The sequence below is a fragment of the Miscanthus floridulus genome, chromosome 8 (assembly GCF_019320115.1).
Source record: "Miscanthus floridulus cultivar M001 chromosome 8, ASM1932011v1, whole genome shotgun sequence".
Classification (NCBI taxonomy): Eukaryota; Viridiplantae; Streptophyta; class Magnoliopsida; order Poales; family Poaceae; genus Miscanthus; species Miscanthus floridulus.
In genome coordinates, this window is record NC_089587.1 from 183781960 (window position 1) to 183809225 (window position 27266).

The 27266-nt window shown below is 44.1% G+C and overlaps 1 protein-coding gene and 1 pseudogene across 2 annotated transcripts; both read left to right on the forward strand.

Annotated features, from left to right (window-relative positions):
- Window positions 1-952: 952 nt before the first annotated feature.
- LOC136470303 (receptor kinase-like protein Xa21) lies at window positions 953-4714 on the forward strand (annotated as a pseudogene).
- A 17570-nt stretch (window positions 4715-22284) lies between these two features.
- Window positions 22285-26036, forward strand: LOC136477706 (receptor kinase-like protein Xa21). Of its 2 annotated transcripts, XM_066475950.1 has the most exons (3): window positions 22285-22414; window positions 22720-25333; window positions 25444-26036. In XM_066475950.1, the coding sequence occupies exons 2-3, from the start codon at window positions 22738-22740 to the stop codon at window positions 25833-25835; spliced, it is 2988 nt and encodes a 995-aa protein (XP_066332047.1). In that variant the 5' UTR covers window positions 22285-22414; window positions 22720-22737; the 3' UTR covers window positions 25836-26036. The 2 variants fall into 2 exon arrangements, with proteins under 2 accessions (XP_066332047.1, XP_066332046.1); XM_066475949.1 differs by having other exon boundaries at window positions 22306-25333.
- Window positions 26037-27266: the final 1230 nt, after the last annotated feature.

Sequence of the window (27266 nt, forward strand, 5' to 3'; positions counted from 1 at the left end):
AAAAATTAAATTTCTGCCTCTTTGCCGAGGGCAATGACCAAGGCCCTCGGCAAAGATTTTTTGGAAAAAATCCTGCCAATTTCTTTGCCGAGGGCCAGGGAGTAGGCCCTCGGCAAAGGGTTAAAAAAATTCAAAAAAACCATTTCTTTGCCGAGGGCCGGCCCTCGGCAAAGAATTTTTAAAAAATCCTGTCAATTTCTTTGCCGAGGGCCAGGGAGTAGGCCCTCGGCAAAGGGTTAAAAAAATTCAAAAAAACCATTTCTTTGCCGAGGGCCGGCCCTCGGCAAAGAATTTTTAAAAAATCCTGAAAATTTCTTTGCCGAGGGCCATAGAGGAAGCCCTCGGCAAAGATTTAAAAAAAACTTTTATTTGCCGAGGGTCGGCCCTCGGCAAATAAATTCAAAAAAAAAACCATTTCTTTGCCGAGGGTCGGCCCTCGGCAAAGAAACCGCCAACGGCGCCGGCATCTGACGGCGTCTTTTCTTTGCCGAGGGCCATCCTGGCCCTCGGCAAAGGCTTTGCCGAGTGCCCGATAAAGGGCCCTCGGCAAAGACCCCTTCGCCGTCTAAAAATTCCCCGAGGGGTCTTTGCCGAGGGCAGCCCTTGGCAAAGCCTTTACCGAGGGTTTCTAGTCCTTTGCCGAGGGCCAGAGGCCCTTGGCAAAGCATGCGCCTCCAGTAGTGGCTGGGGACACTCGGCAACTTAGGCGTTTCCGGTAGTGTACTATTAGGCATTCGATGGCTGGTCTATACTAGCCGCTCCACTGTCAACATACTACAAAACTGTATTTTCGTTTCACTTTTTTTGCAGGTGACCAGTGTTCCATGTGTTGCGCTAAGCAACCCGTGAAGAGCAACATGCTCGTAGTAATGGCATTATTTCTGCTGCTATGTTATTGTGCTGGCAACATCCGTTGCTCAAGTGCTCAACTATCCCTGGTAACAGCTCGGACATGCTTGCGCTGCTTGATTTTAAGCAGGCCATCGCCAATGATCCGGGGCTAATATTGAGCAACTGGACCACTAGTACTCATTATTGCCATTGGGCGGGTGTCTCATGCCGCAGCCGGGCGCAAATAGACCGTGTGACCGCGCTGGAGCTCGCTGGCCAAAGCTTGACGGGCACACTTTCCCCCTCACTTGGGAACTTAACGTTCCTTAGGACACTGAACCTGTCCGTGAATCGCTTCTCTGGCCACTTGCCAGATCTCTCGCATCTCCACAGATTGGAGTTGCTTGATCTGAAGAGTAACTCACTACAAGGGATTATTCCAGATACACTCACAAACTGTTCCAATCTTAGGGAACTAGTCCTCAACCACAACTTTCTAGAGGGTGAAATTCCCCTGAAAATTGGTCGTCCAAGTTATCACGATTAAGCCTTGGTTACAATAATCTAACCGGACTTATCCCACCAACCCTCAACAACACTCAGCTTCGAAAAATCTCTCTACCTAATAATCAGTTCACAGGTAGCATCCCCAATGAGCTTGTAGCTTTGTCAAATTTATCTATTCTGTTCCTCTGTGGCAATATGCTATCCAGAGAATTCCCAACAGTCCTACTCAATATGCCTTGGCTCCAAGGGCTGGACTTGGGCGGGAACAGGCTGCATGGGATGTTGCCATCCAACCTCGGCGATGCGCTTCCTAATCTCGTTGAGTTTATACTTTTCAGTAACAACTTTGAAGGTCAAATCCCAGCTTCATTAGGCAATGCTTCAGGGCTCAAGCTTATAGCTCTAGATGCTAACTATTTCACAGGTGTAATTCCAACTTCTTTTGGTAGGCTCACTAAGCTATATGAACTAAACCTTGAGGACAACAATCTTGAAACACCAGACATCCAAAGTTGGGAATTCTTATATTCCTTGAGAAACTGTACCAATCTGAATGTGCTTTCAATAGCTGGGAATCGGCTAAGTGGATCCATTCCTAATTATATCGGTGAGCTGCCCACCGGACTTGAATATCTACTATTGGACGACAACAACTTATCGGGGATAGTTCCGTCGTGCATCACTCTGGGCATAATTAACCGAAGACCGAAGACCGAACCGAAAAGACCGAGACCGAGACCGAAAAGACCGAGACCAAAAAGTTCGGTCATGAGTTCGGTCCTGGCTGCCAACTAACCGAAGTAACCGATAGAAGTTCGGTCATATGTGTCGGTTAACCGAAGTGACCGAACTGACCGTAGTTCTGTAGATTTCGTTCGTAATGTCATTATGTGTGATTGTGATTTGTGAGAACTGAGAAAGTTGTGTGCTAGAACTTGTCATAATAATGTGTGGTTTGTTTTATATATTGTGTTGTTATTTTTTTGCCTTCAAATAGCAAGCATGCTGTTGAAAATTGCTATAGATTCTGCTATTGTTTGTGGCTGCTACTCAGGTCCGGTTAGTTCGGTCGTGACCGAGACCGAACCGAACTAACCGAGACCGAACTTCCTCGGTCTTCGTTTTTTGCAAAGACCGATCGGTCCCAGGTTTCTGATGACCGAACTGACCGAATGACCGAGAAACCAAACCGATCGGTTCGGTCTGACCGAATGCCCAGGGTGAGTCGTGCATAGGGAACTTGTATGGCTTGGTTAGCTTGGCACTAAGTAACAACAGTCTGACAGGTACAGTTGAAGATTGGGTCGGATCGCAAATAGAACTGCAAAATCTTGAACTTAACCAAAACAACTTCAATGGACCCATTCCATCCTCCATTGGCAATCTTACACAGTTAGTGAAACTCTATCTCGAAGAAAACAACTTCACTGGTTCCATACCCGTCAGCTAGTCATACATTCAGCAACTCTCCTCTTTGGATCTTTCCAGAAATAGTTTACAGGGCACCATACCATCAGAGATTTTTAGTATCCAAACATTGACTACATGTGTGACCGAACTCCGTCTTTCATCCAACAAAATTAGTGGGGTTATCCCTAGCACTTTGAGTCAGTGCCAAGAGTTGAAAATCATCCAATTGGACCAGAATTTTCTCACCGGAAGTATTCCTATGTCTTTTGGCAGTCTAATGAGTTTGAGCATGCTCAACCTTTCACATAACAATCTGTCGGGCTCCATTCCAACAACTATAGGTGGTCTGAAAAATCTCACACAATTGGATCTTTCCTACAATCGTCTCCAAGGAGAAATACCATTCAATGATGTTTTTACAAATGCAACAGCTATTTCTCTCAGCGGGAATTTGGAACTCTGTGGAGGATCTTTCGATCTACACATGCCCCCATGCGCTTCTGTTTCTAGAAGATTAGAGAGACAGTACTATTTGATCCGAGTATTGATCCCAATATTTGGATTCATGTCACTATTATTGTTGATCTATTTTGTTATCATTGAGAAGAAGATGTCAAGATCAGAGTCGTCGTTGCCTTATTCTGCTGAGAAATTTCCGAAAGTTTCTTACATGGACCTAGCTCAAGCCACAGGGGACTTCGCTAACTTGGTTGGCAGGGGAAGTTATGGTTCTGTCTACAGGGGAAAACTAATCCCCTCTAAACTGGAAGTCGCAGTGAAGGTTCTGGACCTTGACATTCATGGTGCAGAGAAAAGCTTCTTGTCCGAATGTGAAGCATTGAGGGGCATCAAACATCGAAATCTTCTTTCCATCATAACTGCATGCTCAACGATAGACATCAGCGGCAGGCCATTCTTTTTTTTTCGAAAGGGCGGCAAAAGCTTTGCCGCGGATTTTATTAGACGATATAAAGAGAAAAAAAGAGCAAATACAACTCCCTATTTACACCAGTGTCTCCTGCTAAACAAAACAAAAACCAGCAAAACGGCAGAAAAAACAACTGCACGAAAGAAAACAAGTAAAAAGACTAAGACTAGGGACACTCCGAAAACAAGAACCCTGGCCCAACTGGAGCAGAGGTCTACTGCTAGTTCGCCGTATTATGAATTGGAGCCGTCGCCAAAGAAAACTGACTTATATCATCTTTGCACAAACTTGCGACTTATCTTGGGCTCAAACTTTTTTGTTGAAAAATTCACCTATTCCTCTCTTTCCAGATATTCCACCAAAAATAGATTATGATCCCGTCGAAGTGCCGTCTTTGATTTTTGTCAACTTTTCTCCTACATCTTCGCCAGTAATTATGAAGCTACCCAATTGTGTTTATGGAGCTGAGGTCAGTTAAACCGAACCATATCTTGATCAACTCCCACACTTCCTTAGTGAAAGGGCAATCTTTACACAAGTGCGTTGGTGTCTCTTGATCATTTGTACATAGTTTACATATGGGATCATCCGTCCATCCTCGCTTCATCAAGTTGTTTGCGGTCAGAATTTTTTTGTGCATTAGTGTCCATGCGAAGAATCTGCATTTCGGTTCCATCTTGGCCTTCCAAATTGGCATAATTTTGAGCTTGGAAAAGGTCCCCTGGAACTGAATTTCATAAGCGCTTTTTGTTGTGTACTCTCCACTTTCTGTCCAACGCCATCTTATATCGTCTTCCATATTGTTGATCAACTACGTATCCTTGATGGCCTCCCAAAGGTCGGCAAATTCAGAGACCTCTGCCAATGAATGTTGAACATTTGGTCAATTTACGACTTATATTAATCCATAAAAACGACTTAACCAATAGTAACAGTACCACTAACCATACTGTAATACCACCACTACTGCAGGTAGTATTTAACGGAGCAGCAACCAAGTACGCTATCAACGCTAACAGAAAAGCATATGAACAATAGCGCACAGTGGGATTAGGTTTATACCCTAGGGTGGGACTGCCGGTACCCACGGACAGTGAGCCACCATCTTCTCCGTCGGTGGCATTGGTGCGGGCACCAGTCCTCCTCGTGTCCACCATGTTGCAGAGGAGGTCGCGCCGGGAAGCTTCTGCAGATGCGGTGTCGGAGCAGTAGCACGGACTCTCCCGTCAGGAAGCAGAAGCAGGTGCGGTGTCGGAGCAGTAGCACGGACTCTCCCGTCAGGAAGCAGAAGCAGAAGCACCCGAACAGGAATCTGCAGAAAACGGAGATGGGGCAGCAGTCGCGCCGTGAAGCCGGCGCTCCCCAAAAACTTGATTCCCCGCCTACCCGTGCAGGTACGCTTGACGGGGGAAGTTCCGGAGGCCTGCTACCGAAGCTCCCTGTGCGCGCAGGGAACTCCGGTCGGAGATGCAGACGAACAGCTCAACGCTCAGATGTTGCAGAGAGGAGGAAGAGGAAGAGTCGGGTCTGTCCCCCGCCGGACAGGGGCGCCCCCCCTTATAGCCACGCCGTTCCCCATCTGTCCATTAGGCCCTATCGGGGGAATGAACCTGGACAGGGTGGTTGGGCGTTGGGAGTTGGCTGCGGCGGCTAGGGTTTTGGTTGGGCCAAGCGACAAAACCAGGCCAGGCCAAGCCAGGCCACGACCCACGCCCACGCCCGGCCCGGCCCGGCCCGACGCGTCGCGCGTGCGCGGGCGGGCGGGCGGCGTGGCTCGGCGGCGGCGGCGGCGCGCGCATGTGGCCTCCCGGTTCTCCCTCTCAACTTGTCTATGTGAGAGTCTTAAGACTCACTATTTAAGTTGAGAACCTTTTTAGTGAATTTCCCATGTGGTACTAATCACTTTTCCACTTAACAATAATTGTGGGCCTTTGAAGTTTATTTGATTAATTAGAATAAATAATGGGCCTGGCCCAAATTAATCTAACAATCCCCACCAAACTTCAGAAGTCCACAGTTAATGTCTTCAGTTCTGAGCTTGTTTGATATACCAGTGTTTCGATGGAGACTGTTAAGTTGAACATCCATCTAGAAAAGGAGTTTACACTCATTTACAACTGACCAATGGACTATGCCTTGAATTGACAGTTTTGTGCAAAGTGAGGCTCACTCGATTCCTTTACTGATACTAGGCTGCCTGTAGCATTCCCTCTGGTTGGAGCATATAAGTCATACTCCTGGCCTATTCATGAGTATCTAGAGATCACCCAAATCTCATAGATTGTGACTAGCAATCGAACTCACATAGGTGTGTTCCTTTAAGATGCCCTGTAGGCCGACATCTTTGCTTCTCATTAAGCCACTCGGATCACATTGAGGTATTTGCCAACCTGCCATACAGATAGGAAGATAAGTGCATTACTCAAGAGATTGACCTTTATTAAAAGGGTCTCTTCCCTCAGTCTACCCATAGCTTGTTTCACCATCCTAATTCATGAGATCTCCGATCACATAGGACAGGTTGCCACTACGATAGAACTTCATGTGGGTCTTAGTCCCATCTCACTCGATGCACTATCTATCACATTACGTGATAGTCCCTTAGTAAATTGATCTGCCAGATTTTTAGACGTATGGACATAGTCCAATGCTATTACTCCAGAAAATTATAGCAAATCCGTACTAGTTGAACTTGCGGACCGTGTTCAGGTCGGCGAGCATGTTCTCTGCCGAGCGGTAACGGACGTCAAGGAGGAGCTTTGATTCTACGAGGGAGAGCGACAACGGTCGTGGAAGACCGTGTTCCCTTCCTCGTAGAATCGGAGCTCTTCCTTGACCAAGTACGGTGCCGTCCGGTGGAGAAATGCTCGCCGAGCTGATCACGTAAGCAAGGTCAACTAGTATGGATGGTTTTTTATTCACATGTCCCGATATCGTCGCAGTAGTCTATCAATCACCGTACCTAAACGTAGTATATATAAATATAAACTTAGAAAATAGTTAGAAAATTATAGAAAATCCGTACTAGTTGAACTTGCGGACCGTGTTCAGCTCGGCGATCATGTTCTCTGCCGAGCGGTAACGGATATCAAGGAGGAGCTTTGATTCTACGAGGGAGAGCGACAACGGTCGTGGAAGACCGTGTTCCCTTCCTCGTAGAATCGGAGCTCTTCCTTGACCAAGTACGGTGCCGTCCGGTGGAGAAATGCTCGCCGAGATGATCACGTAAGCAAGGTCAACTAGTACGGATGGTTATTTATTAAAACATGTTTTTGAGCTATAATGTATTAAAAAATGAGTATAGAGATCTAGATAATTTTATAGTTTCTTAATTTTATTTGTTTATAAAAGGAGAAATTTATAGTGTATTAAAAAATGAGTATAGAGAGTAGATGGCAACTGCTTCCGGGTCCTCGGCCTCTCATGGGTTTCCAAAGCGACTTAGGCCGGGCCTTCCTCTCATTCCATGCGGCAAGTGTCGTGATGAGACGAAGATTGTGATGGAGTACCGAGTGAAGAAGGAGGGTCCCAACAAGGATCGTATCTTCTACAAGTGTCTGGATCGCAATGTAAGTTATTTTATCGTATTTATTGATTATGGTTAGTTTATACCTATTTTCATGATGGTTGTGATTAAAGTTCTAATTTTTTGTTTTAATTTCAGTGGGATGGTAGTGGACGATGTTCAGGCTTCTACTGGGAGGAAGAGTATGTTGAACTCGTGCAAAAATATCTTGCATAACAGGCAGATACGGCGGCTAATGAGGCAGTGATCCAGCCGAAGAAGCCCAAAGATGTTGCACAATCGGGGGATCTGTCTGTTTTAGTTGAGATTGGTCGTGAAATCCTTGTGCTCCTGAAATGTATTTTAGCTTTAGTTCTTTTAGTGGTAGTTGGGATTGTCTACATTGTAGCGATGCTTTCATAAATTTGTATATTTTGTGGTGGCACGCATGTTGTATAAATAATTAATTATGATCTAGGTTTTAATATGATATTTATGTCATGTAATGCAGATGAGCCGTCATTGGATGTATAATGCTGATCGCCGCTCTCAAGAGTTCATTGACGGCGTGCATTCTTTGTTACGTGCGGCCGAGGCAAACAAACGCGACGGTTTCATGTGCTGCCCATGTGCCATATGTAAGAATACGGTGGAATATCCTTGCTCAAGGACTCTTCATTCACACTTGTTCAAGTCGGGTTTCATGTCAAACTATATTTGTTGGACAAAGCACGGAGAAACCGGTGTTGTAATGGAAGAAGGTGAAGAAGAACAATGGGACGACAATGATATTATTCCTGATGGTGCGTGCTTCAATGATACTGCAATGGGAGAAGCTGAAGAAGAGGTAACCGCAGAAGATGAGCTGGCTGATGATCTTTCTCAGGTCATTCGTGACGCACAAAGAGAATGTGAAAGTGAAAAGGAGAAGATCAAGTTCGAGCGGATGCTAGAAGATCACAAGAAATTGTTGTACCCAACTTGTGATGTAGGGCAGAAAAAGTTGGGAACCACACTAGAATTGCTGCAATGGAAGGCAAAGAATGGTGTATCTGACAAGGGATTTCGAGAGTTACTAAAAATCCAAAAGAAGATGCTTCCGAAGTACAATGAATTGCCCGCCACTACCTACGAAGCAAAACAAGTTGTCTGTCCTATGGGGCTAGAAATATAGAAGATACATGCATGTCCTAATGACTGCATCCTGTACCGTGGCAAAGAGTACGAGAAATTGGATGCATGCCCGGTATGCCATGCGTCGCGGTATAAGATCAGGCGAGATGACCCTGGTGATGTTGAGGGCGAACGTCCGCGTAAGAAAATCCCTGCCAAGGTTATGTGGTATGCTCCTATAATACCACGCTTGAAACGTCTGTGCAGAAACAAAGAACATGCAAAATTGTTACGATGGCACAAAGAAGACCGTAAGGTAGACAATATGTTGAGACACCCTGCTGATGGGTCCCAGTGGAGAGCAATCGATAGAGAATTCCCGGAGTTTGCAAATGACGCAAGAAACTTAAGGTTTGCTTTAAGTACAGATGGTATCAATCCTTTTGGAGAGCAGAACAGTAGTCATAGCACTTGGCCTGTTACTCTAAGTATCTACAGCATTCCTCCTTGGTTATGCATGAAGCGGAAGTTCATTATGATGCCTGTGCTCATCCAAGGCCCGAAGCAACCTGGCAATGACATCGATGTGTACCTAAGACCACTTATTGACGAACTTCTCATTTTGTGGAATAAAGAAGGTGTACGTGTGTGGGATGAGTACAAACAGGAACACTTTAATCTGCGAGCATTGTTGTTCGTAACAATCAATGATTGGCCTGCTCTAAGTAATCTTTCAGGACAGTCAAACAAGGGATATAATGCATGCACACACTGCTTCGGTGATATTAGAGGTGTATTCTTGAAAAAATGTCGAAAGGTCGTGTACCTTGGCCATCGTCGATTTCTTCCTGCAAATCACCCCATAAGAAAGAAAGGCAAGCATTTTAAAGGGAAGGCAGACCACCTGACCAAGCCTCGCAACCGAACCGGTGAGGATGTACTCGATATGGTCAATGATGTGAAAGTCATCTTTGGAAAAGGACATGGAAGCCAACCTATTCCGAAAGACGCTAACGGTCACGCACCCATGTGGAAGAAGAAGTCCATATTTTGGGACCTACCCTATTGGCAAGTCCTGGAGGTCCGTAGCTCGATCGACGTGATGCACCTGACGAAGAATCTTTGTGTGAACCTGCTAGGCTTTATGGGTGTGTATGGAAAGCCTAAGGACACATTTGAAGCACGACAGGACCTGCGTTGTTTGAGAGAAAGAGACAACCTGCATCCAGAGAAGACAGATGATGGACGCCATTACTTACGTCCTGCTAGCTACACTCTAAGCAAAGAGGAGAAGGAAATCATGTTTGAATGCTTAAACAACATCAAGGTACCATCTGGATTCTCCTCGAATATAAAGGGTATTATAAATGTGCTAGAGAAGAAATTCTATAACTTAAAGTCCCATGACTGTCACGTTCTCATGACGCAATTACTTCCAGTTGCATTAAGAGGAATTCTACCTCCAAATGTACGTCTAGCCACCGTGAACCTATGTGCATTCCTCAATGCAATTTCTCAGAAGGCAATTGATCCAACTGATCTAGCTAAACTACAGAATGATGTGGTTCAATGTCTCATCAGCTTTGAGTTGATGTTCCCTCCTTCCTTCTTTGATATTATGACACACCTCCTAGTTCACCTAGTCAAGGAGATTTTCACTCTTGGTCCTGTGTTCCTACACAACATGTTCCCCTTAGAGAGATTCATGGGAGTCCTGAAGAAATATGTTCACAACCGTGCTCGCCCAGAAGGAAGCATCGCCAAGGGCTATGGAACAGAAGAGGTCATTGAGTTCTGTGTTGACTTTATTCCCGACCTTGACTCGATTGGTGTTCCTGAATCGAGACATGAGGGGACACTAAGCGGAAAGGGGACACTAGGGAGGAAACATATATTGGTACGGATGATGATTATTTCAATAAAGCGCACTACACAGTTCTACAGAACTCCTCTTTGGTAGATCCGTATATTGAGACACACAAGGATCTCTTACGATCCGAGTTTCCAGGGAAGACTGAAGCTTGGATTACGCGTAAGCACATGGAAACTTTCGGCGGTTGGTTGCGAAAAAAATGTCAAGGTGATGAGAGCATCCATGAGCAACTGTATTTATTGGCTATGCAACCATCATGGCATATCGTCACATACAAAGGGTACGAGATAAATGGGAACATATTCTACACAGTAGCCCAAGATAAAAGGAGTACCAACCAAAACAGTGGTGTCCGCATAGATGCCACAGACCCGAATGGGAATAAGCAGACATATTATGGACGCATAGATGAAATATGGGAACTAGAATATGCACCTACTTTGAAGATCCCATTGTTCAAGTGCCAATGGGTCAAGGTGACCGGAGGCGGGGTAACAGTAGACAACGAGTATGGAATGACAACAGTAGACCTTAGTAATATTGGGTACAAAGACAAACCATTCGTCCTTGCCAAGGATGTGAATCAGGTGTTCTATGTCAATGATATGTCTACCAAACCAAAAAGAGGGAGAAACGATAATGACTCAACCAAAGAGCCAAAGCGCCACATAGTTCTTTCAGGGAAAAGAGTCATCGTGGGAATTGAGGACAAGTCGGACATGTCAGAAGAATATGAAAAGGATGACCGAATTCCGCCCTTCAAAGTGAACAAAGACCCTAGCATCTTGGTAAATGATGAGGACACTCCATGCTTACGAAGCGATCATAACCAAGGGACATACGTAAAGAAGAAGTTCACTGCTGTGCCCACTTGATGATATAGTGATTTAATATAGTGTGTGTTTGAGATATTATGTAATAATTGTGAATTCAGATGTTTATTATGTCATGTTTCAAATTAAATCAATGTTTGATTTGGCGGGATTTCTCTCTCAAAAAGGTAAATTAGGATACTGAGTGATGAAAAATTAAAATATTAACGTTAAAATGATGTGAAAACAAATTTCCTGTCCAAAACCAATAGTTTTAATAATTTTAATTAAACACTACATTTTTGCATTAACGAAATAATAAATATTAGTTACATTATGTTTTATAATTCAAACAAAAAATAAAAAAAAGTTAGGTTATAGATTTTTCCTATGTGCAATAAACAAAAACAAAATTCATATTTTTAACAAAATAATTTTATGTCTTTTATTTAATTTACTATGTATTTAACAAAAACTATTGCATTTCTATTGTATTTAACAAGACTATTGCTTAAAACAGGCGGGAAACGAAACTGCAGCCCACCTTTACTCCCGGGTGGGAAGCCCACCCGGGAGTAAAGGTGGGCTGCAGTTTCGTGGCCCGCCAAAAATAACCCTTTACTCCCGGTTGGTAATACGCACCGGGAGTAAAGGGTTTTTACTCCCGGTTGGTGGCTGGCACCGGGAGTAATTCTCTCTGATATATAACCTCCAGCGCCTGGCGTAGATCGATCCGCTCGTCTTCTTCCTCGTCGAACACCGCAGCCCTCTTCTTCCTCGCGCCACGTCCGTTCGCCTTCCGTGACACCGGCGCCGCCCTCTTCTTCCTCGTGCAGCCTCCACCGCGCGCGCCCGTGCCCCTCCTCCGCGCGCACCCGTGGCCCTCCACCGCGCCCGAGGCCCTCCACCGCGCCCGTGGCCCTCCACCGCGCCCGGCCCTCCACTGCCGAGCTCGAGGTGAATCTAGAACGTACACTGCCTTTGCTCAATAGAAGAATTTTTTCTATCTTCATAGATCAATGTTTGTTAACGAAATGTTATCCAAATATATTCATGTACAAATAGGAACTTTTTTTTATCCAAATAAATTTTATCCAAATATATTCATGTACAAATATATCCAAATAAATTTTTTTGAAGGATTTGTTGTAGGATATATAATAGTCAAATAGGAACTCAATTTGGATACCCAGTTTGTAAACTAAGCGTTTTTTAGTTTATAAAAAATATCACATGTGATGATGTAAGCAGTTTTGGTTGGACTTGCATGCATGGCTACAGACAAATGAAGGAAAACTTCAACGTTTCTTCATTTGTGAACTTTGAATATACAGATATAATATATTAATGTTGCTAAAGTAATATGAGCATTACATATTTTTTCCGGGAAGACTATCTTCAAACTTTATATCATAGCATCAGAGATCGCCTGTAGAAGAAGAAAATAAATTCTTATCATTTCAGAAATAGTAATGGTTATATTAGCAATAAGACACATATACTTACATTTCATAATGACTTATACTTACATTATCAACATAGAATTTTCTCATATGATGAATGACTACATGGTTCACATGGTACATAGGATCACAACATCACGCACCGACACCGCCCCGGCCCGCCTCACGTCGTCGTCGTCGTCAGCACGCCGGCCCGCCTCATGTCGTCGTCGTCAGCACACCGGCCACCGCGCCGACACGTATATATACGTCATTTGTATTCATATGCATGTATATATACATCGTGGAGCACCGCCGCCCTCGTTCGCCCATGCGTTTCTATGTATACGGCGGAGCACCGCCGCCCTCGTTCACCCTTGTGTACAGACATATATACGGCGGAGTGGAGCACCGCCACTCTTGTCACACCGCCCTTTCTCGTGGCCTAGTTGATCAACATTCGTATTATCGTTATCGTTAATGCTAAACAATCACACCAGGGCGAACCGTGCTATTGATGTCACCGACGTGGTTCGCCCTAGTCACCGACGCAATTTGCCCTCGGCCGTTTATGTATAGCCCTAATTTGCCCTAGTACCGACGTAGTTCGCCCTAGTGTGGCGAATTGCGTCCGTGACCGAGGGGCAAGATTTAATAATGCATATTGTTCGTAGATTTTACGCATGTAAGCAAAGATTTGACGTACTATATATTGGTTTTGTTTTTTGAAGCTAGATGGCCGACCCGAGAAACATGGATGAGGAGGAGTTGATGATGAATTTGATCAACACTGGCACTCAAGTTGCCGGCGATGATGGTGCTAAAAATAACGTGCAAGAGGATGTAGATGACGGGAGTCAGTACTTAGCTCTTGAACAAAATGAGCAACAACATATTGGCCAAGTATATATTTTTTATTATTAGCTATATATATTATCATCATATGTCTTATGTGTGCTCATGATATTAAAAATAATGTTTATGTTTTGTAGCCCTCTGGATCGACATCAACAACTACAACGAAGAGTAAAAATGTTCGAGGTCCCAAAAAGCCATTGGAGGGCCGCTTCATCATCTCGGAGTTCAATGTGGATACAGGCGAACCGGGGGGGCCGAATAAAATGAAATTTGTGCACCACTGTGGTTACCTTGTACTGGACCGGCTCCCGATTAGTACCCGTGAATGGAAGAAGAAGACCAATGCTCCTCATATCAGTTTTGTCTCCGATCGTGACAAGGCGTTAATTTGGAAAGATGTCTTGGTACATTTCACACTTCAAACAGATGGTTATGATGATATAATAGATGGTGATGAATTGAAGGAGCGAGTTAGGGATTGGGCAATGAAGAAGATGGCCACCCAGTTTCAGACTTGGAAGAAACACCTATACACGACGTATGTCAAGAAGAACATAGCACCAGATTTTACTGTCCCAGGCCCGATCTCAAAGCAGAGGCCCTATTGGGATGAGTTTGTACAGTACAAGATTTCGGAAGAGGGTGTGAGTCGGGTGATAAAGAACCAACGTAATGCCCAACAGAAGACATACCACCATACCTTGGGATCAGGTGGCTACCCGACTGCCATTAAGAAGTGGAACAAAATGGAAGCAGACCTTCTTGCCAAGGGTATCAGACCAGAATCACTCGAGTGGGGAGAACGTGCAAAGAATTGGTTTTTCGGTCATGGGAGAACACTAGACCAGGAGATAGGGAAGTGCGTTTATGGCGCAAGACTGCAAGAAGCAGTAGAAAGATTGTTTTCTGCTCAGAGAGCTACTGCTAGTGGTGCGTTCAGGCCCAACAGAGAGAAGGATGAGCTGACATACGCCATCGGAACTATTGAACATGGTGGTCGAACTAGAGGCAAAGGAAGTGTCTCGTGGGAGCATGGATTCCCTCAGGACAGACCTTCCTACAGAAGTTGCCAGAGAAAGAAGGAAGAAGAGGCACAGTGGCTCCAGAGGTTAGAGGAAGCGGTGCATGAAGCACAGGAGCGGGAAAAAAACCTTGAAGCGAGAATGCAGGAGGAAATCAGAAGGCAAGTGCAAATAGCAGTGAGTGCAAGCAAGCAGGCATCAGAGCCAGGAATCAACATTAGCCAATCTGTTCAGTTGAAAAGCAGCTGCGCTTCCACGGAGATACCAAATCAAGGGGACACAGGACTGTGCTTCCCTGTGGATGACGTCACTGAACCTTGTACAACGTGTGAGCTACACATTCCGAAGGAGAATTCCACAATCAAGGTGGCTATCGGTCTTGTTAATCCTATCGACCGAACCAAGACACCAAGGATTCATGGGAATATAATCCAAGAAGGATATGCTACCATCTCGATAGATAAAGCTGAAAAAGGTTTTAGTGATTTGCCACTTGACATTCCTGGAGGTGATGGCGAGAAGACTCTAGGAGAAGCGGAGAAGACATTCATTCTATGGCGCAAGCGCTACATCATCATTCCAGGGATGTCGGCTCCACCTCCTCCTGAACTACCTCACCATAGGTACGTGTGGATGAAAACACTACATCATTAATTTGTATTGGCTTAAATAATTAATAATCTGCTCATAATAATATGTCATTCCTTTTTTTGTAGCAGATCCTCCCCCAACCTAAATCCAATTGTTCAATCGCCAGATCATCATAGTGCTCTGTACGATGACATTGTGTTGGAAGGCAAGGCTGCATCCACACCATCTCCAAGGAGGTCTCCAACGCCGCAGCCGCCACCTCCAAGGAGGTCTCCAACGCCGCTGCCAACACCTCCAAGGAGGTCTCCAATGCCTCCCCCGCCCCCGCCTACCAAGAAGCCTAGCAAGAGGCCAGCCCCTCAAACGAAGAACCAGTCCCCGCCTACAAAGAAAGCCACCGTGAAACCAAGGGCTATTCCCAAAATAATATCTGAAGAGAAGGAAGAAGGAACTGATGCATATAAAAAAGACATGTCTAGATTCTATGACAAACTTAAAATGAATCAAGAAGCAAGAAGAAACCCGGAGAATCCGTACTTCTTCGTTGCTCCAGATATTCTAAGAAAAAAGGTGACTTCTTACCAGCAACAACAGCGGGAATCTCGTAAGCCGTCCAAATCAACGTTATCGGACTATGACCGCACTCTCACCAAGTCAATTGAAGCGACACAGAAAAAGAAGCGGGCAGGGAAAGGAGTTGCCCAACTCGGACAACAAGCGCACCAATCAATCCCCCCGCTAGTTGTTGGTAATGAATATGGTTCGAATTTAGAATTAATGCATCAGGCAAACATACCTCCGGATGTCGATTTGGATCACCTTGGTGAATTTCTTGATGAGACTGGTCTCGACCTTTACCAGATGTTTGGTGATGGAAACATTGAGAGTGCGGCGGAGGTTGATATTTAGAAGAAAAAATGTGTACTAGGCCAGAGTCTATACAACCCTCAAGCCTTATCTGATCTAGGGACGCAAATGTACCTGCTAAACAAGTGGTACATGCAGGCGTCTACCAGTGGAGACTTCTGCGTTGGTGTCAGAATTAGAGACGAACATTGGTTCCGTGGCGATGATGTTATGTATGTTGACTTTGCAGAATTTCATCAACTATGCCACCTGACCTCTCTGGACAAAGTTATCATTAGCTGCTATTGCCTGTAAGTAATAATTCTTTCGATCTATTATTAAACTCATCATATGTGTGTATATGCATATAAATTATCCTAACAAGTACTATATATATGCAGATTTACAATGACAGAGCTCAGAAAGGAAGGCTACAATGAAATTGGTTTTGTTGATCCCCATATAGTATTCAAAGACCCAATTACTCCAAAAACTAATTGGAAGTCTGAGTCAGAGAGTAACCTCATGAACTTCTTAGTGAACCAACGCCACAAGAAGGATATACTCTTTCCCTATAACTTCAAGTGAGTGTTAATCATGTCGATCATATCCTTAATGGCTCATATGTTGATTCTAGTTAATTAATGAGTGTTATGCGTTATATCCTATAAACACATGCAGCAATCACTGGATATTGATGGACATCGATCTGGTGAAAAGTCACTTGATAATCTATGACTCGATGAGAAAACCACAACAAGACTACCAAGATATGATAGATATTATCCAGAGGTAATTTCGGGATCTCTAGCAACTATATATACACACAAACATGATGATTAACTATATCTGATGACGTGGCAGATTTTTTATTGGGCAGTGTTTGGAAAACCTTTATTGAGAAGCAACACATGGAAAAATGCAAAGCGCCACTGAATGTAATCCCTTTGAAAGTAAGTCCCCTGAATCGCATCATCTTTATTAATTAAATATATAGCTTTCACTGGATCACCAGATTGGATGACAAATCTTTTTCTCGTAAAGTGGTGTCTGAGGCAGGAACAGGGGAACAACTACTGTGGTTACTATGTTTGCAAGTTTATCAAGGTGCTCTCCCAAAGAACTTCTACAGAGAGACTCAAAGTACGTTAAAAATACACTATATATTCATTTAATTATTATTATTGATTGTGTTACTATGTCTTTATATATATATATGTACATATATTAATTTATTTTTCTTTAATTCAAACCTGTAGACTCGATGGTTGGAGGAAAAGGTCATACGGCAAGACCAAATCAAAGCAATTCAAGAGTCTATATCCGGATTTTTTAATGAGCAGGTCATTGATTCCAAGGGCGAGTTCTACTTCGACCCAACACTGCCATTGAAGCCAAGCTAGAGGATGAGAGGAAACTTGTTATGTCACAACAACTGTAATGCAATCTTTTGTAATATATGCACATGAAATAATATAATGTAAAATACACATATGCATGCATGCATGTAAATATATATGTATATATATATATATATATATATATATATATATATATATATATATGCTTGAATTGTGTGATTTAATACGTTCATTGTGCTTGAACCGAAACATACTATACGCGCGTATAAATGTAAAATTAGCAGCGTACAATACGACTTCGAAAACCTATTTTGAAAAGAAAACAAAAAAATGAAAAGAAAACAAAAAAGAAAAAAACCTTTAGTCCCGGTTCGTATTACCAACCGGGACTAAAGGTGCCGGCCATCGTGGCATGTCAGGAGGCACCTTTAGTCCCGGTTGGTGTTACCCACCGGGACTAAAGGTCCTCCTTTAGTCCCGGTTCCTGACCCGGGACTAAAGGACCCCCCTTTAGTCCCGGATGCTTGCTCCCGGGTGGGGAACCGGGACTAGAGGGGGTTCCCCACCGGGAGTAAAGCTTGGTTCTCTACCAGTGTTATTAGCTTAGAGCTAGTGCTAGCTCATACTATTGAAGACGCCCTTACATGCTCTTGGGTGTAAATAATTAAGATCCAATAGTAGGATTGAGTGAAAATATACTAGCCGTGCCTAAATTTGGGAGGCGGTGTCATCTAGATCCCAAACTTTTTTTTAGATCCCTAAACTTGCATTGTCCCGGGCTCCAACAAAGGACCAAATGGGTTTCAACCTTCTTCATATGCTGATGTGGCATAATGATTTGGCGCTGACTTAGACTAGACATGTTTGGTCCAATGCCTAAACTTGCACGACGGTGTCATCTAGGTCCCAAACTTTCAACATTGCATATCGAGGTCCCCAAACTTGTTGGAGAAAATTTGTTCAATGTCATTGGAACTTATAACATTTTTGTATGTTCCATTGAAAATTAGAATATTGCTTCGTTGCCATTGAATCATAATTTTTTTTTATCTTATATGCCATCACCGTCTCTAATGTGTTAAATGGCTGTTAGATGATGATAGAAGTGACGATTGTACGCTTTATAGGTAAAACCCAAAACAATTAGAAATATTTGATTCTATAAGCACTTAAACAAATCAATATTGGACAGTACCGCTGCATGTATTTTCAACACTAGAAAAATCAGACAACACTTTATCTCACATGTTTAATTTAAAAATATGCACAAGCAATATGATAGCATCACATGTTTAATCTAAATATGCACAAACAATATGACAACATCAACTTAGGCTATAACAATAATATTTTCTATTTTAGAATAAATTAAAAATAACTTGTAATGTCCTAATTAAAAATTTTATTGAACCTAGAGCAAACAGAATTTTTAATACTCATATTTGCATTTGATACCTTTACATAGGTGTTTAAAAGTTCGATTTGATACTCATATATAGGGATGAAAACGGATCGGATACGGACGGATATCACCGATATTACATTTGTTTTCATATTTCTGTCCGGATTCGGATTCGAATACGGATAGTGTCAACTATGTTGGATAGGATATGATTGGATATCGACATCATAAATATGCGATTTGAGTATTCGGATACGGATACGGTATCGGATGTTGGATATCCGGACTCGGATATGGACAGATCTCAACCCCTCTAAACGGATTCGGTTTCGAATACGGTCGGAAAATATCCGTACCGTTTTCATCCCTACTTATATATGCATGAAGATCGGCTGAATTGTATGGATATATGCTCAGATTTGACTAGGTTTCCATGTAAAAAATTAGGAAAATGACCCATAAACCAATCAGGACTCATCAATTTATGGTCTGCCCTCCGAACTATGTAAGGAGGGGTCATACAGCTATAGACTAGCCCTACTTCTCTCATTATCTTGTAAATCAACCCTCCCACCCTCCTCCCCCCTAACTCGAGTGCACGGCGCATAGAGAAGCTTTCTCTACTAGATATAGGGTACTACATACCTGTCCGGTTCATAAACCCGGGGTCCCTAATGGGCCCGCCTCCCAGCAAAAAGCTCGGCCCAGCAAATGACGTTGCAAACGACGCGCAACTCCTGGGCCGGCCCAGATACCTAAACGACAGACCGGAAGAGCGATCTAGTCTCCGACCGGAAGGCCTGGCCAACGAGGAGGCGACGCTCGTTTCCGACTCCGACCCGCTTCTCCGACCGAAAGGCATGGCCAAGAAGGAGGCGACGCTTGCTCCCGACTCCGACCCGCCTCTTACCGACCGGAAGGCATGACCAAGGAAGGGCGACGCTCGCTTTTGACTCTGACCCGCTTTCGACTCCAACCCGCTTCTCCGATCGGGAATACACCGAACCTCTACTTACAGCTCTTCTCCGACCGACGCGGTCGGAGCCGACTGGGAAACGACCGAACGGGGACGCCCGCTCGGTAAAGGACCCAAGGATCAGGCGGAGCAGATAAGGTGACGCTCTCAAGTCAACCGCAATACCGAGGACCGTACCCTGCACACCTGCGGGACAATACTGTCAGACCATGTCAGAAGGGTGCTCTGCAACCTTCCAAACATGTCAGAACACGAACATTGTTGTGGGCGCCGACATTTGTCCTACAGTATGGTAGGCGCCGACATTTGCCATACCAGAAGAAGACGATGGAGCCTACCACATGCATCTGGGCGTCAACAGTATTGTGGGCGCCGACAAACTTTATGAGACTAAGAGAATATGGTACTCCTCGGTCTTATAAAGATGACATTACTCCTATTTTTTCCTTTTTATTCTCATCTCTCATTTTTTTCCTCTGTCACGCTACCACCCGTTCTACCGCGCGCAACCCTCCTCCTTGGTGACCTTGACGACATCAGCCTCATTGAAGAGGTGCGCGAGTCCCCACCTTCCTCATCAGCATGAGCAGAACGACGGAGGCGCGGGCAGTAAAGGAGGCCAGTGCGAGCATGTGCGGCGAAATCTGGGAATGGAGAAGTTGTCGCGATGAGGCCAATGCTGGCACGGGAAGCGCAAGTCCCCACTCTCCTCTTCGTTGGTGCGGGCGCGTTGGTGGAGGCCGGTGCTAGCGCGGGCAGCGGATGCCGAGAATGGAGAAGATGCAACGGGGAGGCTGATGCGAGTGCAGAAAGCCGAGCAGGCAGTGGAGGCCGGCACTAGGGATAGAGGGAGGCTAGATCTGGCTGCTGCTTGGTCGAAGGGAGCGACAATGGAGAGAGAGGTCTCGGGTGTGGGCGATATCCGAAGGGGCACAGGGGAGAAACAACGATGGTAGAAAAATAAGGGCATCCTCAAAAGCCCCAGGAATAAGGGTCTAAGGGGAGAATTTAAAGGACGGTTATTTTTAAGTACTAAAATAGGGACTAAGGGGAGAACTTAAAAGACCGCTATTTTTTAAAGACTAAAATACGGGCTCTACTGGAGTCTGTTTTCTCCCTCGGTCATCAAAAATAGGATAAGGGCTTGGATAGGAGCGTAGCATATGTTGCTATAACATCAACCATCCCTAAAAATCATTGTGATGGTCCACGTCTGAGGGTCCCTTTGGCATCGCTCTAGCTTCTTGCGGTTTTTTCTGCAGAGCCGTGCCAAACATTCATCTACGAAATGGTTCCTTGTAAGGAGCCTGGAGGAGCCAGAGCCATTTTACACTGAGGAGTTGGAGCATAAAAACGTGGCTTCTCCCGGCTCCTCACAAACTTGACACATTGTTGCAGAACTGTCATTGGAGTCGTTTTTGTCAAATGTTTTTCTCAACAACTTCAGCTCCATGAGACCAGCTTCTCCACACGAGGAGCCAGTGCCCTGCTAAACTGGCCCTAAAACTTTCTTTTTGTGTGACCAAAATGACAATGAAAAAAATGATGAAGTCTCTAAAAATTGTTTCTACTGGCCCGGATGTAATATAGCTTTGTGGGAAGATAATATAGCTTAGACAATCATGGAATCTGAGGTGATTCAATTTTTCAAATAGAACGGCGGGTTCCGGCGTTGCTTGTGCCACATTCAGCAGCTGCATTGCGTAGAGAGATAGAGCGAAATGCTGAAAATACGGTACCACTCAAAGCAAGATAGAGTTTTTTTTTCCTAACTGCTTAGTTAGATAACTTTTTATTAATGGTGGAACATGTCCATCTTTAATATTACTTTCACTCATAATGATGTATGTTGAAGATTTAGATGCAAATTATAGGGTTACTTTGCATTATCTTTTTTTTTAAGAATAACACAGTACATCGTAGACGCCCGTAACACGCACACACTCACCCATATGAACATACGTACGTAAATCCTACCCCTATGAGCACCTCCGAAGGACTGAGCCGGTAGATTTTAAAATCACGAAGTCACCGTAGGCGCATCGCTGTCGACGGGGACGTCGTCTACCACTGAAAGTATAATAATAAAGATGTGTAATTTGGGTTATTATGAAAGTATAATAATAAAGCAAGTTAGGGGATTACTACATGTATTTCTATTTTCTATAATTGGTGAGATAGGTATTGTTTTTTATAAAACACGATCGCTATTATTAGTGATATTGACTAGAATCTACCAAATCAAAGTGTAGAAGTTTATGACTATGATGGTGGAAATTTAAGAATTCTAATTTTTTTTTCTGCCGTGTTTGGTGAAGTTAACGTGGACAATCCTTTTGGACCCTCTAATTACTGTGTACTAAGATACAAATTGACCTGAGCCACTACCATGTCGAATATAAGCTATGAAAAAATCATGCCCACACGATCATTCTCGAAGACAAAATCGGAGCTGGAAACGAAAATCCAGCACCGGTAGACCATTCCACGCGCTGAGTTTTGTTTTGTCAGCACCACAGACTCCTGGGTCGCACATCAGCGCAAAATATCTTTGTCCGGTTACTGCTGAAAGGTATGGGATTCGACTATTCCAGGCTGCACACAACCCAACAAGGCAACAATCGTGTCTAGCTCGCACAGCGACAGCGCCGCCGAGGAATGGGACGGAAGCGGAAAAGTGGCGGTTACGGACGAGTTTGACGGACTTCTGGGGTCTTCGCTGAAACGACGGTCAAGCTAAGCTAGGGCGTCAGCGTCACAATGTGTGGGTGTTGTGGTGCCGTAAAAATGTTTTTAAACCCCCGGGACCTCAGCCAGCTGAGCATCCAGCTCAAACTTCACAGATCAAACATCGGTTCGAGGCAAGAACAAAGCAGAACAACGAGGCTGCTCTGTTGTGTCCTCTCTCCTCTGTTCTCCGGCACAGCCACAACACAGGTACCCTGTCCTACCCTATTCTCTCTCATCCCCTTCTTAGTCCTCTGTCAGGGATGATAGTAGTAATTATTTCTGGGAATCAAGTGTGAAATTCGTCAAAATTTAACCTTTCTTCTGTTGGCTTGATTCTAACAATAAAATAGAGCATTTCCATGAAAAAAAAACATATCAGAAATATCGTTTGGTGACACAAGAAGATTGCAAGCTTGCTCAAACATCTGCTTACAGCATGGAAGCGACATAGTTCCTCAAGTTTGAGCATGTAAACATAATATGCCTCGAAGTTTATGCTTTATGTTTTGCAGGAGGCAGTAAGGTGCATCATGTGTCCTTCCAAGAAGCAGGCGAGACTCGCCATTCCCATCCTTACACTATTGACGTTGCTGCTGCTGTGCTATGGAGTTGGAAACGTCCATTGCTCAACCATTCGTCAGAACAGAATAGATCTGCAGGCACTGCTCGGTTTCAAGCAGGGCGTCAGCGACCCATCTGGAGCCTTGAGCAATTGGAGCTCGAGTTCCCACTTTTGTCGGTGGAATGGTGTCAAGTGCACCACGACACCACCATTCCGCGTCAACGGACTCAACCTCACCGGCCAAAGTTTGTCCGGCCAAATCAGCTCCTCTCTTGGCGACCTTACCATCCTTAATTATCTTGACCTCTCCAATAATAACTTTTTCGGTCCCTTACCTCTCCTTGGTCGCCTCCAAAATCTGCAATACCTTTGGTTGCATAAAAATAATTTTTTTGGGATCATTCCAGATGCACTTATTACAAACTTCTTCAACCTGACATGCTTAGATTTAGCTTCAAACTCGCTAGTGGGTTCAATTCCTTCGAAATTAGGCCTACTATCAAATCTGGCATATCTCAATTTGGGTTCAAATCAACTCGAGGGAAGCATTCCTGGTGAGCTTGGCCAATTAAAGTTACAATTCTTGATCCTAGGCAACAATAGGCTTTCAGGTGAAATCCCCGAAGCCTTGTTTCGTCTTTCTTCTCTACAATATCTTAGTCTAGAGTTCAATATGCTAGGCAAGGCATTGCCATCCAACATAGGAGAACTTCTTCCTAATCTCGTAGAGCTTATGTTGGAAAATAACAGGTTTGAAGGTCCCATCCCAGCTTCCTTAGGCAATAATGCTCTAGGGCTACGGAAGATAGATTTATCATCTAATAATTTCACAGGGCAGATTCCTACTTCTTTGGGAAAACTTTCAAATTTGACTTTCCTAAACCTTCAGTATAACCAGCTTGTAGCAAGAAACAACCAGGACTGGGAATTTTTGAGTGCATTAACAAACTGTAGATCTCTACAACTACTCTCACTCTCTTACAATGAGCTCCAGGGATCTCTTCCATCATCAATCGGTAATCTATCCACTAGCCTTCAAACACTTCTGTTGGGTGGAAACAGCTTGTCTGGGCAAGTTCCACGGAGTATAGGTAAACTTAGTGCCTTAAGTTGGCTGGGACTAGGTAACAACAATTTTATTGGTACAACTGAAGGATGGATTGAAAATTTAAAAAACCTACAAATACTATTTCTGAAATGGAACAACTTCACTGGGTCAATCCCCTACTCAATTAGCAATCTTACTCAGCTGGCAATCCTTGACCTACAAGGAAATGAATTTGAGGGTCCCATACCAGCCAGTTTGGGAAATCTTCCTAGACTACAACAGTTGTTACTTAGCCATAACAATCTGCAGGGTGCCATACCTACAAACTTCGGAAACATTCAAGGATTCACACTGTTGGACCTTAGCCATAACAATCTACAGGGTGCCATACCTCCTATTGGAAACATTGAACAACTCGCCACATTAGATATTTCTTGGAATAACCTTACTGGGCAAATACCAGATTCTATCGGCCAATGCCATGGCTTAGTAAGTGTCAAAATGGATCATAACATTCTGACAGGAAGAATACCATCAACTTTTGGCAACCTCACGATCTTGAGCATGCTAAATCTTTCACACAATAACTTATCAGGCACCATCCCGCAAGCTCTAACCTCTCTGGATTCCCTCAGAATGCTCGACCTTTCATATAATAATCTACATGGAGAAGTACCAGGAAATGGAGTATTTGCAAACGCAACAGCTGTTTCACTTAATGGCAACTGGGGGCTTTGTGGAGGAGTGAAAGATCTCCATATGCCTTCATGCCCTGCAGTTTCTCGGAGTATAGAACTGAAACTCTATCTCACTATCTTATTGATTTTGATATTTGGCTTCGTGTCATTTGTGACATCAGTTTATGTCATACTCCTTAAGAAGAAGAAATCAAGAAGGCCATACTTAATATTGCGTTCTTTTGGTAAGAAATTTCCTAGAGTTTCTTACAAGGATCTAGCTCAAGCTACAGGGAACTTCTCCGAGTCCAACCTTATTGGCAGAGGAAGCTATGGTTCAGTATATAGAGGGAAGTTAACTCAAGCAAAAATGCAAGTGGCTGTTAAGGTTTTTGACCTTGGCATGAAATTTGCAGACAAAAGCTTCATATCAGAATGTGAGGTTTTGGGAATCATTCGGCATCGGAACCTTCTTCCTATACTGACTTCATGCTCAACTATAGACAACAGAGGCAATGATTTCAAAGCTCTAATATATGAGTTCATGCACAATGGGAGTTTAGATACATGGTTGCATCAAAAACGTTGTAGTGTATCTGCAAAACTTTTGGGCTTAGCTCAAAGAATAAGCATAGCTATTGACATAGCCAATGCATTGGTCTATTTGCACCATGACTGTGAAAGGCGTATTGTCCACTGTGATCTGAAACCAACCAATATCCTTCTTGATGACGATATGAATGCCTGTATAGGAGACTTTGGCATTGCAAATCTACTTGGATATTCTAGTTCCAGTAGTTCAGTCGCTGTGACAGGAACTGTCGGATATATCCCTCCAGGTAAAGATCATTCCCATATCCTTTCTCTGTAGTACCAATTGACCTGTTATACCCATGAACATCCACACTCTGCACCATATTAAACAATGACTTTTTATCTGTGTTTCTAGAGTATGCTCAAAGCGTTCATGCATCAACCAGTGGGGATGTCTACAGTTTTGGAATAGTACTTCTAGAGATGCTGATAGGCAAACGACCAACCGACTCTATGTTCGAGGGTGAACTCAACATTGTTCGCTTTGTAGAGAGAAACTTCCCAGATCAAATGTTACGTATCATTGATACTTGTCTCCAAGAAGAATGCAAAGGCTTTATTCAAGCAACAGTGGGCACAGAAAATGAGGCCCGTCGATGCTTGTTGTCCCTCGTGCAAGTTGCTATTTCTTGCACGCGTCTATTACCAAGAGAACGGATGAATATGAGAGAAGTAGCTGCTTACTTACACTCTATCGGAAGGTCATATGTTGCAGCAATTAAGCAAGAGCAAGCCATGCTTTGCTAGGACCAATGTAGTTGTCTTAGGTTGTTTTTTAATGCAATAGGTACGAGGATAGTAAATTAGCCTTGTACATCGAAATTGATGAATAATACAGGCAGAAAATTGTGTACTGGGTAGGGAAGTTATGAACTAGTACTAGTTCATACACACATTTGGTTTAACATTTAAATTCTGATTTTAGTAAAGCATCAATGATTTGACGAAGTGTCTTTCAACTACATCGACGAGCTTCTCTTGTGTGACTGGGGGTACTCGGTGACAATTTTATACAAGGATTAGCAGAAATAATCTCCAGATCAGACTGAATATATGTAACCACAGTCCACAGTACCACACTGCTAATCTAACTGGACAGCTTATCCAAACACCAAATTTCAATTGCCCCCAACCCCTACCACTCCACAAAGTACGAAAGAAACGAGATGCTTCGCATACCTTTGGAAATTCGGATGTGGCGGCGTGCTGCCGTGCTGGGTCTTGGCGTCTTCCACGCATTCAACAACGAACCGCCGTTGGCTGGGGCGGTTATGCAATCCGTGCTAGTGCTACAAAAGTAATTATGCCCCCTACGCCATTCTCTGCTCCGCTTTCCTCGCAGCCCACAAGGCCACAACGCGCGATGGCGTAGTATTCCTTGTCTCCGGCATCTTCTACCGCCACAGAAGTCGCCGCGCTCGCCAGGCTTCGCCGGAGACGCCATATTGACGCTCCCGCGCCCGACGGCGCCCTGCCACCTAGTCGCCCCACCCACAAACTGCGTCTCCTACCCGGCAGCCGCGCGACGGTGGCACGTGGACGGCAGCGCCAGAGCGTTTCGGAAGGAGGAAGGAGACGAGGTGTGCTCGTGGGCCGTCGCGTCCTGCCGTCTGTGCGGGCCGAATTCGGCGAGCAGCTCATCTAGTGGGCCGAAGTTAGTCTGAACTGAACTCTCGGAAGCCCGCTCGTACAGAATGTTCCTCGAGTTTTCCCTCGTTCGTGCTGCTTCGATAATGATTAGATCTGGTCCGGACCAACCCGATCGCGCCGCTCGCCCGTATCGCGCGCCTCTGTCCCATTCTATCTCGCCGCGACGAGAGATGTGGTGGTGGTGGGAACTCTGACGCTGGTATGCGGAGTTGATATGGTCGATGGTGGCGACAACGCAGCTATCTCCGGTGAACTCTACATGTTGGTAAGCCTCTATTTCATAAGCAGTAGATATTGCGCTTGAAAGTGCACTTCTAAGCGTCTGTTTCAAGTATTTGCAGATGTTTCGGAGTTATATTACAAATGTTTCATATGAATATTTCAAAAGTAGATCAGGATGTTGCATATGTTGCAATGGTTATACACGTATGTTTCAAACATCTGTTCCCAATGTTTCATCTATTTTTTGAGACGTATGTTGCAAGAGTGTTTATCAGGATGTTTCATATGTTTCACACATATGTTGCA